General features: G+C 51.5%; 7 protein-coding genes across 7 annotated transcripts; 2 read left to right on the forward strand and 5 right to left on the reverse strand.

Moving 5' to 3' along the window:
• Positions 1 to 645: 645 nt before the first annotated feature.
• N7468_007699 (uncharacterized protein) lies at positions 646 to 1,893 on the reverse strand (the record flags this gene model as incomplete). The annotated part of the gene is made up of 2 exons (XM_058476995.1): positions 646 to 1,737; positions 1,789 to 1,893. The coding sequence occupies 2 exons, from the start codon at positions 1,891 to 1,893 to the stop codon at positions 646 to 648; spliced, it is 1,197 nt and encodes a 398-aa protein (XP_058329885.1).
• A 1,783-nt stretch (positions 1,894 to 3,676) lies between these two features.
• N7468_007700 (uncharacterized protein) lies at positions 3,677 to 4,021 on the reverse strand (the record flags this gene model as incomplete). The annotated part of the gene is made up of 1 exon (XM_058476996.1): positions 3,677 to 4,021. The coding sequence occupies one exon, from the start codon at positions 4,019 to 4,021 to the stop codon at positions 3,677 to 3,679; it is 345 nt and encodes a 114-aa protein (XP_058329886.1).
• Positions 4,022 to 4,133: 112 nt separating this feature from the next.
• Positions 4,134 to 4,520, forward strand: N7468_007701 (uncharacterized protein; the record flags this gene model as incomplete). Its single annotated transcript, XM_058476997.1, has 1 exon — positions 4,134 to 4,520. The coding sequence occupies one exon, from the start codon at positions 4,134 to 4,136 to the stop codon at positions 4,518 to 4,520; it is 387 nt and encodes a 128-aa protein (XP_058329887.1).
• A 482-nt stretch (positions 4,521 to 5,002) lies between these two features.
• N7468_007702 (pseudouridine synthase PUS7) lies at positions 5,003 to 7,223 on the reverse strand (the record flags this gene model as incomplete). Its single annotated transcript, XM_058476998.1, has 2 exons — positions 5,003 to 6,949; positions 7,014 to 7,223. The coding sequence occupies 2 exons, from the start codon at positions 7,221 to 7,223 to the stop codon at positions 5,003 to 5,005; spliced, it is 2,157 nt and encodes a 718-aa protein (XP_058329888.1).
• Positions 7,224 to 7,517: 294 nt separating this feature from the next.
• On the reverse strand, positions 7,518 to 8,750 carry N7468_007703 (uncharacterized protein; the record flags this gene model as incomplete). Its single annotated transcript, XM_058476999.1, has 1 exon — positions 7,518 to 8,750. The coding sequence occupies one exon, from the start codon at positions 8,748 to 8,750 to the stop codon at positions 7,518 to 7,520; it is 1,233 nt and encodes a 410-aa protein (XP_058329889.1).
• Positions 8,751 to 9,572: 822 nt separating this feature from the next.
• N7468_007704 (uncharacterized protein) lies at positions 9,573 to 10,175 on the forward strand (the record flags this gene model as incomplete). Its single annotated transcript, XM_058477000.1, has 1 exon — positions 9,573 to 10,175. The coding sequence occupies one exon, from the start codon at positions 9,573 to 9,575 to the stop codon at positions 10,173 to 10,175; it is 603 nt and encodes a 200-aa protein (XP_058329890.1).
• Positions 10,176 to 10,584: 409 nt separating this feature from the next.
• Positions 10,585 to 11,285, reverse strand: N7468_007705 (DUF2293 domain-containing protein; the record flags this gene model as incomplete). Its single annotated transcript, XM_058477001.1, has 3 exons — positions 10,585 to 10,941; positions 10,996 to 11,090; positions 11,165 to 11,285. The coding sequence occupies 3 exons, from the start codon at positions 11,283 to 11,285 to the stop codon at positions 10,585 to 10,587; spliced, it is 573 nt and encodes a 190-aa protein (XP_058329891.1).
• Positions 11,286 to 12,856: the final 1,571 nt, after the last annotated feature.

Raw genomic sequence — 12,856 nt, forward strand, 5'->3', positions numbered from 1 at the left:
CAGCGGGAAAATCATCTCAGCGTTCAAGACTTGCTCTTTCCCCATGGATGTCCCTTCCCCGTACAAGAAAAGCAAGAAAAGCGGACTCCAGGGTCCAGGGGCTGACTCATCAACCAAACCCGAGCCATGGATTTTACAACGTAAATTAGCTACAGTATAGTAGAAGCTGGAAAACTCCCATGTTGGAACCAATGACCTTGAAGATGCTGCCATATGCTACATGCCCCAACGGCTTTCAGATCAGGTATAAAATCGCCGACCAATTGAACTTTCACATGCAGCCGAGGTGCATCTCTCTACACGGAATAGATCAGACATGATATGCAAGTCTTGCAGAGCTCGGTCTTCGACGAACTTTGATGACAGAGGGACCTGTTCCACGGATAACCAAGGGATGGTGTTGACATGATACGTACGTCATGAAGCATCAGAATGTCATAACGTCGTATGTAGTTGCGCATAGTACATCTGGAAACTTACATCAACAACACCCCGGTTCCTTCTTCTTGGTTTCTTGGTCGTTTATTTATTTTCATTTTCATTTTATTTTCATCTCCGGCAGTCCGCTCTATCTGATACGTAGGCACCAGGCCATAGAAACTTCATACAAATACACATAGTTCACTCTGAAATGCCAGCGACTGCTCAGCGGGGTTTGGTGCCGAAAGGAATCGGAGGTGGTGTTGAGGCTGACTCTGGGGAAGCAGAACCGTTGGCTGCAGGCATCGCGCGAATTTCAGCCTTCTTGGGCGGCGGGGGCGGAGGCTTCTTGCGCTGGGCCTGCGTCTCAATCGATGTATTCGAGGGAGATGCTCTCGCCGGGGAAGCTGGGGAATTGGGACCGGGCGGCCGGGGTATTCGCTTGTTTGCATTTGCAGAAAATTTCTGATCCTCTACAAAGGTATTGAGCCGCGAAGTCAATGCTCCTAGTTTCTGCTTTCCCATGTCAATTTTGTCTGCATGGCGATCACGGAACCCAGGCAATGGGGCTAGCTCTGCGGTCCCAGAATATGGAGCCCGGACTGGCGGAGGAGATGCTGGAGTTGCGGAAACCGCAGATGGGGAATCGGAATTGGTGTGCAGCTGTGAGAACCGAGATTGAAGCTCATTTACTGGAGGATTGCGGCTGGCTGCAGGAGATGATTCTGAGTTATCTCCGATACCTAGCGCAGGGACTGAAACGCCGGCATTGGCGAGTCGCGCCGTGGCTTCCTGGTTGAGATATCCCTTGGATGGTGATGGTGGGTCCGAGGAGTAAGCAGGAGGTGGAGAAGGGATTTGCGATGGCGGGGGAGCAGTGCGGGAGGGAAGGCGTGGAGGGAGTTGAGGAGGCTTCGGCTTCGGCTTCGCGCTCGATGGTAGGCCAGAGGATGACGAGTTGGGTGAATCAACTCGCCGAGCCGGTGGTGGCGGAAGGTGATCCGTAGACAAACCCGTGGTGTTGACTCGGTACGGCACTGGGGGTGGCTTGGGCTTCTCGCTCTCTTCCTCTTCCGCCAATGCTTCTTCCTGCTGCCGGATCTGCTCCTGCCGGATCTGCTCTTGCGACAACGGAGCTCCCAGGCCTCGTGTATCCGGGGTAGTTTGGTTGGGAAGTGCAGCCGGGCCATGGTAGTTGATATGTCTTGGAGGGGGCCCAAAGGAGGTTGGATCCTTCAAGGAGGAGATCGGCCGGGAGACGTGCTCTTTAGCTGATTCAGCGTCTGAGGGGTCTCTGCCCTTGCCCATCCAGCCAGCCTACGCACATACGTTAGTTTAAGGATGCGCATTGAGAGAAGGGAGACTCACCACTTGATTGATGCCTTTGAAGTCCCCACGCCAGCTCTCTTTTGAGGAGCCGTCCTTGCCCTTGGGGTGCCAGCCCCCTTTCCAACTGAAACTACTATTACTCATGGTGATCTATGACAAGTTCTGGGTTGTCGCTGTGCGGAGTCGCCGCTAGACGTTGGGGACCCCGCCTTGACGTTATGTCACGTGGTGCCAAGATCAATATAAGGGCTAGAGTATTAACGTAGTTAATTTGGCAGAGCCAAGTTACAACTTCACATCTTTCAGGATTCGGTGAAGTGTCAAGGACCTGCCAAATTTTAGGGTGTACAGTCTCTGGAGTAACTCCGCTCGTACTTTGTTGTGATCTCTACATGGGTGCCTAGGCGGATGAGCCCGGATCAATTGTATGGAGTCTTAATGTAAGAGCAGTTCACCTTGGAAGTTCAGTTCCCAGAGATCAAGCGCGGAACCTGAAAACATTACTGGTAGCAGCAAGATGGGTTCTTTTCTTCTTTTTCTTTTTCTATTCTCGTTTTTAGAACAACTATAGCTTGATAGCGCTACTACTACTCCGTACTGGTTGCTGAAACCTCCGCTTAGGCCAAAGGGTGCCTCGAATTGGTACCTAAGGTGCCTAGCCCTGTGGCCACGCTCTGTGGATCTAGCAGTGTTCGTTAGACCATTTATCTCTGCATTCCAACGGCTTCAAGCCTGGTCCTCTGTGTCGGTTCGGCATTTGCGGATTATCAGTCGCCAACAATTCGTCCTGAACTGGGACAGGCAGCCCTTGAGTATTATTATTGACTTCTAGTACCACTAGTGCAGTGTTCGAAGTACGCTCACAACTTTTTTCGATGGGCGTGTCAAGTCCTGCGGGTTCATCTTGCAGTGATCATGTAGAATCGAACTACAAAATCGTTCAGCCTGGAATTTGACACCCTTGGATCACGAAGCTTCCCTCATCTATGCCCACGACCGTACGTGGCCGTGGTGGCTGTGACTCGGCACCTCTCACCGCAATGGCAACAAATGGAGAACCTCGTTTCATCCTCTATCGCCGGATTCGCTCTAGGAGAGCGGATCAGGCGACGTGGTGTTCGCTTTTGCCAAGGAAGCCTTGCCAGCGGTTGTGGCCCTAAATGCCAATGCGGTTAGCGTCTATGCGGATCCTGCGCGGCCCCGGTGATAGCCTCGTCCTCGCCCAATCAGAAGGCTGCCTGTGGCGGTAAAACCGCCCTACAACTTAATTATAGAACATTGGAGGACCCGATCACCGCAGTCAACTTCAGCATTCTCTTTGATACCGATGTGCCTTCTCAGGTCAATAGGAGAAAATTCTTGTGGAAACCTGCCCCGGCGGCGAGGTACACTTCGACAACCATCTGCAGAATACTAAGGCCTTTCGCTGGCTTAAGACTTATTCAATATACGTCCGTACTACGTAGCGGGCAGTGCTACATACCATAATCCCCACTCTTGGGCCCCATCCGACAGAGACCACCAGATCCCTATTTCATGGGTGGCCCGGCAAAGAATAGCCTGTTCTTATAGGAACGGTTCCGCTCTTACTCCTTAGGCGCCACGGCGAGCAAAAAAGAGGGGGTGGGGACAAGAAATTTCCCGAGACCATCTTCCTTAAGACATTGGGGCTTAGAGGCTGCGTTTGTCGCTCATGGTCCTGCGTGTTCCTTTGCGTTCGTTGGGCTCTTTGTTTTGTATTTGTTGGGATATCATAAGACAGTAGACTCCCAGGAGTCTCTGTCAGTTATACTGCTGTCATGTCCGGGTTAGGGTCAGCTGCAAGAAACGCCGATCCTAATCACGCTGGTTTCGATGGCCAGATACATGAGGAAACGCAAGCCAATATGCAAGCGACCGTGACCTGGGAAACCGACTCCTCTGGCGTTTATGATATACCGGTGACGATCACACCGACACAAACAGCGGACGCCTCATCGGACTCCAATTCTGGAAGCATATTGAGCACACTCATCTCCGGAATCTCGTCAGATCTGTTGACATCGGAATCATCGACATCGATAGCAACTTCGACTTCAGCCTCAACGTCCACTTCGACTTCATTATTCTCCGTTTCCTCAACGTCATCTCCAGCTAGTAGCACAACAGCGACAACAACCTCTCCGTCTGCAACCAATAGCCCTACTACGACTTCCACTCGGCACTCGAGCGGAGACTCCACAAGAACGAAGCTGGCAATCGCACTCCCAATCTCAATAATAGGCACTCTCATCCTAGTAGCATTCGTGTACTTCTTCGTACGTCGCCGGCGCCATGGTCCCCGAACCGCATCCCCTGCGTATGAACCCACCCGCGAAATCCCCGATTTCTCCACCTCCGACCTCATGGACCCTCCACCTGAGCCCGCAGCAAGGAACACCCCTCGGTTTCCGATGTTAGACATATCGGACGGAGGCGACAACGAAAGTACCTTTGGCGCATTAAGCGAGGACCTCTCTCCTCACGGGGACCGGGGTGTCCAGCTGGGCTTCGGATTTGCTTCCTCGAGGGACCATCGAATCAGCAGGGGCGCGCAAGATATGGGCACCATTAGCAGGTCTGCATCTTTTTCAGGCTTAGAGCCCAGCGGGGAAAGCGCGGAGGATTCGGCCTCGTTGGTTTCGCCTGGACTTGGACATGAGAACCCCGATGATGGTGCCGTGTCTCCGATATCTGCTTATAATGATGATGATGGATTCCGTGGCTATCCACCGGGCAACTCTCGCCGGTGAGAGTCGCGGTCGGGAACGATTTTACTTATGAATATGACAGTCAGGCCGTTTGTATTTGCATTTCAGCATCGGCGTTGGTGGTGTTGGGACTGATTCCCCCCGGATATTACTTGTTGCAGTCTTTTTCTATTACTGTTGTCATTATTAATGGTTGTTTTGCACAAGACTTTGCATGACCACAGGCCTAACGCTTGAAGGGTTGCTTCATAACCCTCTGTGACTTTCTACTTTGGTTCTAATATTCTATATGAGAGACGAGACTCGGACTGCGGAAAGAGAGCACTACTGTATATACGAAAAGTGAGCCACCTGGGCAGGCTTTATTCTGATGATAGATTTCAAGGTCACTCCGATATCTCAATCTACACAATTGGTACTCATGCGAGCAGTCGTTGGTTGCCTATTTTCTTGGATACTAGTATGCTAGTTATATACAGGGTTTTCAATTCAACGCTTCGATCGATGCTGGCTAGATGACTGGACTACCTGGCTGCACTGAACTCGGCCTTGTACTCTTTGACCTTTCCCTTGAGAAGCTCTCGCAATGCCATAGTAGCATACTGACTAGATCCCAGCTGAAACTTGAGTATAACGGCCAGTTTATCGCCAGTGAAAGAGTCAGGCACACTGGATGCAGTGCTGTCTTGCTTCAGTTTTGCGAGATCGGTCTGCACAAATTGCTGGTCCTCCTCGGAATACAGCTTCACCTCAAAAGAATAATCCGGTCCCATTCGGCTGAAAACTTTGCGATATCCGCCCGTCAAACTGATATCCTTCTGCTTTCGTCGCATGTTAAACGGATCCAAGCCGCCACCCTTCTCGCTGGCCATGAAGTCGCGGAAAAAGTCGGTCATCTTGTTCGGAGGATAGATGACATCAAATCCAACCATGGGGAGGACAACATCAAAGATGGTATACTGGCCGCTGGCAACTTCCTCGGCCGTCAATGCGCGGGCTCGCGTGATCATATCTTCTGCCGCCGTAGCGCTGTTGCTACCTTCAGGTACCACCACGATTTCACCATCCTCGTCAACTGTATCTGGACCCACTGGCTTGACATCTTCCTGTTTGCGGACTTCTTTGTCGCGGTGTTCCTGGACAATGACCAAATCGCCCTCGACCACTTTGTCTCCGTACAACCGCCAACGCTCGCTCGCAGCATAGTTGAAAACGAGAGATTGATATGCATGGACGTACATCAACCGCAAGTTCCGAGGGATGGACTGCAAGGCGCCGAAGAAATCGTGCTTAGCGCGGCCCAAATGACGGATGATAGAGGTTTCAGCGGAAAACTTCCGAGGAAGTTTCTCCAGCGCCTCGTTGACTCGGCCTGTTGTACGGAAGATGTTGATCGCTTCGGCTCTGGACTTATCGTCGGAGCCAATCAGGGCTGTCGAGTTCTCTCCTTCTTGAGCAGCGGCAAGAGTGTCCGGGTTGAAGTCTAAAATGGAATTACATGCCCCTTCAAAATCGCCCTGCAACATCTGGACGCCAATGGTATCGGTTCGAGTGGAGAATGTTCCAAATCGCTGCAGGCCAAAGTAGTTGAAGTACCCACGCTCGTGGAGGTTCTTCAGAGAAGACCCAACCAACTCGGATGCTTTCGCAAGCGTCCCTTGGGGGTCCTGCAAATCCATACCAGGAAACTTGCAGTCGCGGAGAGTAATCACAAACTCGTTCCCGTAGAGATCGCCGAGCTCAAGGCCTTCCTTACGGTACTCAAAATCTCCTAATGCAGCGTTGCGGAGAGTTGGATTTAACTTTGCAAGTCGGTCGGCGTGAACTCGGAAAACGCATGCCCGCTGCGTGGTGACACCCCGACGATCTTTAGTTCCAGCGAATTGGAAGCTTTTCGGTTGCATTTTCAATTGTCGCGCAAGGAATGAGGTGACCTCCATCGTGTCCTTGTTCTCTTTGTAAATCGTGAAGTGTAGATACTGTCCGCCCAGCTCATTCCAATCAATGCGACCACCACCGCCACGGCCGCCACCTCCACGGCCCCCTTGAGGGTTGCGCTTGAAACGGTTGGATGCTGCGGTAATCGACAGATTGCCATCGCCGTCTGCGGTCGATTCGAGCTGGGACTTGAAGATTCGACGGATAGACTGATGAATCTTGATACGTTGATCGCGGTCCTTCACTACATTCGAAACCTTCCCGAGCTCACTCGGCTTGGCTTTGGGTGTGGACATGGCACGTTTGTGGAGCTCGACAATGGCCGGCGCATTATCAGCACCAAACAATTCCTCTAGTAAAGCATTGTCTTCTCCCGATATTTCAACGGGCGCCACTTCTCCATCCTTGGTAGCCTCCTTTTTATCCTCACCTTGGGCCCCCTCATGCTGGGATTCATTTGGGGGAGCTTCTGTCTTTTGAGAATGTGGCGCTTCGAGGTTGCGGAGGTGCAGAACCTCGCCAGAGGGAGTGATCTCGTTGACCAAGAAGTCGGTATACCTTCACCCAAGAAAGTTAGTAAAAGGTCATTGTTTTTACCAGGGCCCTTGCTTGCCTTTTCTTCAATATTCCTGAAAATCCCTCAAGATTCGCAGTCACTAGCTCGGTGATCCCGACCTCTCGCTCTTTCGCAGCCTGAGCATCTTCGTCCGCGTCTGTTGCGGGCGCGACAGCTGCAATCTCAGTCGCAGGGACATCTTCTGTCTTCTGTCGCTTTCGCGGAGACTCTAGCACTTCTGGTCGCTCCATTGTAGCTGGGTTGACAGGATGCGAGAGCGAAGCTGGAATCTTTTGGGTCACAAATTTGGAATAGCGCCAATGCGGGTTAGCCCTACCTTCCCCATTGGGCAAGATTGATAGTGTTGACTTTGAGTTGCGCGGGTGTCGAACTCGGATGTTACTTTACTTTCATGTCATAGAATATATTTGTCGGAGTTAACTCATCCATGAATGCTAGTTGCATGGTCTACCGATAGATGCCATAAGAATCAAATACCTGAAATTAACGCGCAGAACAGTCTTTGGAGAACAACAATCCCCTTTTCATCCGAGCAGGTACTTTTTCCAGCTTTGCTTCCATGGCTTCCAAGTTCCACCAAAACGATGGTTTATGCAAGCGCGTTGACTACCGAAACCCTCCGAACCACTGTGCCTCTGACCGTTACCCCAGGCGCTGACGGGCAAGACGCACAAGCCACCCAAGTGCGATCCAGGTTTGGCCTCGGACGCATCCACACATAATGGGTTGAGAAGCTGATGAAATGGAGCCCATGTCACTCGGGGGACAGGCTCTCTAGATCCCGGTGGGATTAGGTCTCCTAGTCCACGGTCGGCATTCACAGATGCTAAAACAAGACGATGGGTAGCTGGAAGAGTATCTGACAAGACATCCAGGACAGTATCAGTAAACACGCCAGGGCCCGTAATTTCCAGGGTAGATTTCTCATCGTATCGCGGTCCTCTGAAAATGCTGCTCTTGTCAATGTGGCTCTGGGTATGAGAAAGTACGCGCACAATAATCTCGCGGAGGATCGGGCTGAATCGATGGGGCGCATAGATATTGTACTGGATGAAGCCATATCTTCGCACCCAATGCCACTCGCGCATCTTCTGGGGCGAAGCGAAGGGCTCATCTATTTCAATCCCTATGACAAGAGAAACGTCTGGTGGGTTGATATTGAAGACTGAGTTTCGCAACGATGGGCATTTTCTGATGGTGCGCTTAGGGAAAACATCCATGTCTGCATAATAGCCTCCATAGTACCAGAGGATGAGGTATCGCAGCAGATCGGCACGCAGCACATGGTGAGGATAGGAGTAGTACAGGTCTGCCAGTCCAGGGATTGAGGACAAAGTGGAAGTAATAAACTCATCCGCCCATGCGGATGTTATCAGCTGGTATGAAGGAGTAAGGGTCAGCATGCACGCCAAGCTGTCATGTGGGCCTGTAGAGACGTCACGAGAAATGACCATCTCCAGATCCCCAAAATCATTCCTCACCTTGTATTCCCAATCGGAATTGCGTTCTTCAAAGGTGAGCGAGTCTTCACCCCGAAGCTCGCGCGTAGGCTCTTGCCCCAGAAAAATCTGCCAAATGGTGCCCGGGGTCTCCTCGCTCTTGTGGGAGCTCTGTTCGCGATGCTCGATGTCATGAAGAGCACGAGACAAACGATGCTCGTAGTCTAGATTTGGACGCTCACGGAAAGGCGAACGGTGTAGGTACCGGGGTCCGTTGTCCGTGGAGGGGCCTGTCTTCAGGGATGACAGCGTACACATTAGGATAAAGATCAAGACTGCGATGAACAGCTGTCTTGCGCGATACCTCGACCCTACGACGAGGAGGAAGTGCCTCCACATTGCTCTAACTTCCCCAAGCATTAGGGTGGAACATCGTGGATTGGGTTCCATGGAAGCTGACACTGTGATCGTGTAAGCGCGCTAAGTACGATCTGCGCGATCTGCGCGATTTGCGGGCGGCATCACCTGCAAGCTTGTATAGACTTGCTGAGCGAGCACTTTGTAAAAACGCTGCCCCACCACATTGAAAGTGCAGTTGCTTTTCATAGAAAAAGTCGCACTGTAAACACTGAGATCCGTACGAGCAGAATTGGGAGCAATTTCCCACTTGGGACCGCTTTTTGCGCAGTGTCCCTAGACTTGTAAAAACATACGGCTGACGTTTTCTTTTCTTCTTCTCCTTCTCCTTCTCCTTCTCTTCCTTCTTCTTCTTCTTCTTCTTCCTCCCAGTCTCTGTTACGCGCGCTAGCCAAGTAGAACTACCTTCTTCCAGGTAAATTTCATGTCTCCTGACTATACCTTCGTGCAAACTCATAACCAGCATCCCCAGTCTGCCTAGATCGCTTGATCCAACGTCAATCAATTTCCAATCCATCGAGTCAACAACTGGTATGCTACTGACACATAGCCTCCCCGCTCTCTGACTTCTCCATCCTGCGTTTTATGCTTTCACTTGCCTGTCACCGAGCTCTTGTTTATGTGCACTTGCACTCAGACCCTGAATGGGAATTCAAGAACCTGAGAAAGATAAACAATCATCCTGACGTGCTGAAGTTGCTATCTAGAACGACTCTTTCCTCAATGGTTTACCATGGGCCCCCCTCCGGCGGTTCTCCGTCATCGGAACCAACCCAGGGTCCATTGCCTGCTCGACGCGCTACCGAGCCGACTCGTCGTCGTGGGGCTGGTGGACTGGAGCAATCTCTATTCGGGCCTGGAGGAGCTGCTGCGGAGAGCCAGAGCGATGTCGTTGATAGAATGGATATTGATCAGGAAATCGACGACTCTATCCTCGTCCGTGGTTATCATTCGCGGTGCCGCAATGCTCAGACGAGTCAACCTTACTGCCTCCACATCCTTGAGTTCGACTTGGTAGGTTACACTCCGTACATGACTGACGTCGAGGTGCTGCGGAAGGCGAGGGATATAATCCTGAAGGTTCTGTCTATCTCATCAGACTCCAGCACTATCAACGATAACCGCCCACTAGGGAACATTTGTTTCCGAGTGACTCTCAAGTCCAGCGACATCGACAGCCGCAACGCCTACTTCGTGGTCAACAACCGTCTCCTCAAAATTCATGACATGTTGGACCTGGAGTTCCCCTGGTTTCGCGGGCTGCCTTGGATTTCTTCCAATTTCAAAGTCGAGCGCGTCGATCAAGGCCGTCGTTCTTCTACTTAGACTGTCTGAATCGGCAGTTGACGGCCGATAGGGACCTGGCATAGAATGGCTGATACGTTGTTGCAAGCAATTCTTGAAGTGAGGGTAAGGATAAAAGGACATGGAAATATAAGAAAAAGAAAAAGGCAGCCCGGGGGGAGGGGGGGAGAGGGGAGACGAAAGCAAAGCAAAGACGTAGAAGATGTCATTTTCATAGCTCAGGTAACATGAATTTATGGCCAGCCTGCTGGAATCCTGTCCTAGATTACAAGTACTCTTACAAATGTTCAACACAGCCCATTTACGGTGCGGTCGTCCAGATAATCATGTATCGACCGCGGGGACTGGGCGCAGCGGTAGCGCCTCAGTCGGGCCCTCGCTGGTTCCTGCCCAGGCTTTCTTGATTGAATTCACAAACGGCAACACTAGTCTACGGGCAGGCCAGCGGGGGGGTCCCAGATGCCAGCAGAGCATCGTATGCGGTGAGTCGGTGCCGTATGTGAGCTTCGACTGCAAGATGGACCTTGTGCCTGTCACTGCAAGTGCTGGTTCGTCCGACTCGGCCGGATCCTTTCAGGAATGCATGGCCAAGAATCACATTCACTGTATCGTTGGGCATTAGCGGGAAGTGTGTCTGGAGAAGTTTCCGGCTCTGGGAGATGAACCTGGCGTCTCGAGCCTCGACCGCGCGGGCGCGCTTCCTGGCCGTCAAGCCTGCAAGTCTGGTCACTTCAGAGTGGACGGCTGCGGGGACCCGAAGGCCGATCCTTTGGGCGCCCTCTCGGTCCTATTGCGCTGTTAGTGTGAATGACCTCAGGAAAAAGGAATATTGGGGACTTACCCAGACGGAATATATCACTTGGTTCGACTCTTTGGTCTTGCGTCTGCAGTGACGCGTGATGTACACATCTCCCTTTGGAACGAAGACATATCCGTCTGGGAGTTTATGTGAGGGGAATACGTTCTGTCCAACAATTAGCGTGATGGAATTGGTAAGTGATAGAAGATACAAGCCTGTTCCAGAGGATCATGTGTTTTGGGAAGGCTCTTTCGCTTTGGTTTGCGGCGTCGAGTGCTCCTGGCTGCTCGCCTTCTCGCTTGCTTCCGAGTGCGAGGTTTTTGGGATGCCATCTTGAATCGAAAGAGGAGGTAAAAAGAGGATGCAAGATGGAGATGTGAGAGAGAACAGTGAAGAGAAAATGGATCGGATGATGGAGAGATTGATAGGAGAATAATGGAGAGGGTTGAGACAGCACTGGGATAAACAAAGCGAGAAACTCAATCAATTTTTGTTCCTTTTTTTGATTTGAATCATTTGAAGTTCACAGAGCAATCACCTACCCCAGATTCTGCCTCAATCTCTAGAATGTTAAGGCACTCAGGTGAGGTCGCAGGCTTAACGGTCTGCTACTACGTGCTAGTACCATTATATGAGGCAGAAATCGTCAAGGCTTGAGTTCTCCGTACTCTGAGCTTTGTTTTCTAGGCCGTCTTACGTCTTGGGCTTCATGATAGCCAGATGGAATTGGGACGACGAGCCCACAAACCATGGCAGATAGAGCGGGGTGCCAAGGTAGGCCGAGGCACGACTCGGACTCCAAGCTGCACCGCAAGATCTTTAACGTATAAGCCTTCTTTCGGCGAACAGGCGACGAATCCAACGCAACTGGAAAGCGTTCGTTTCGTCTGTCAGAGATATCCATTGTCGCATGGATTGTAACTTCACGTTATCGGAGATCCCACGAGCCCAGAACACAGCTCCAAATGAGCCATCCTGGGACTTGATAACTCTGGTGGGGCACGCAGGCCGATACAATTCTTGCTACAGTAAGCGGGTCGAGATATCAATCTCTAAAAGAAAAGAAGGAAAAGGAAAAATCCGACGAGCCTTGAATCGCAATTTGCTAGAATCACACGTGGTCAATTGCCTGCTGCCCCATAACTTTACCGAATCAAGACCATCTTGTAGGGAGGCTAGGCGGGCGCGATCTGCGAACAGGAAATGTGAAATTGGGATCATCGATCTGGGTTGGATCTGGAGTACGCCGATGGGTGGAGGGGCACAGCCGGTTTTCAAAGATGGAATTGGCCTATCATAGGCTATCCGGTTGATACAGTGGATTCGCGGCCTTGCGGATGCAGTAAGGGCGGACGAAGCGACAGGCCACTAGTGCAGGGGAAGTGGAAGTCCAGATCCTGTTTCGCCCAGGTAGGCTCGTATGTCAGGGGCCGTGAATTAGCTGCATTGTGGTCCTCGAATAGCATGGACGTTAAGGCGGATCAGGGGAATTAGCAAGGAATAAGCCGGCTTGCTCAGATGGGCAGTTCCTTTGTGGTACGTGTTTCTTTGGCCCCTTCAGGGCTGGCTGGAAGGTCTCCGGGGGTACCCCACTTGGGTAGAGCAGCTGGAAAGCGAGTATCTGGATCCAGTTAGTATTCTTTGTGGTGTCCCTCGCAGGACAGGCCTCTAGTCCCAGAGAATAAGCTCTTATGTCGTACTCCTACTAGATAGCGTGCTGCGGTACAAGCTGACTGGCCGGGGAAGACCGAATCAAAAGGCCCGATGAAGGTCTCATTGGTTGGCCTTAATTTCCCCCATCTTCCAGCGTCAGAATCTCTCTCCCTGTCAGCAGATCCAAGACATGGACTGGTACTCTGTAGAAGGACTGTGTTTCTCGTGGCATCGAGCGGTCTCTACACTT

The sequence above is a fragment of the Penicillium chermesinum genome (genome assembly GCF_028974085.1).
Source record: "Penicillium chermesinum strain IBT 19713 chromosome Unknown utg000005l:1.0-4115287.0:1.0-4118363.0, whole genome shotgun sequence".
Classification (NCBI taxonomy): Eukaryota; Fungi; Ascomycota; class Eurotiomycetes; order Eurotiales; family Aspergillaceae; genus Penicillium; species Penicillium chermesinum.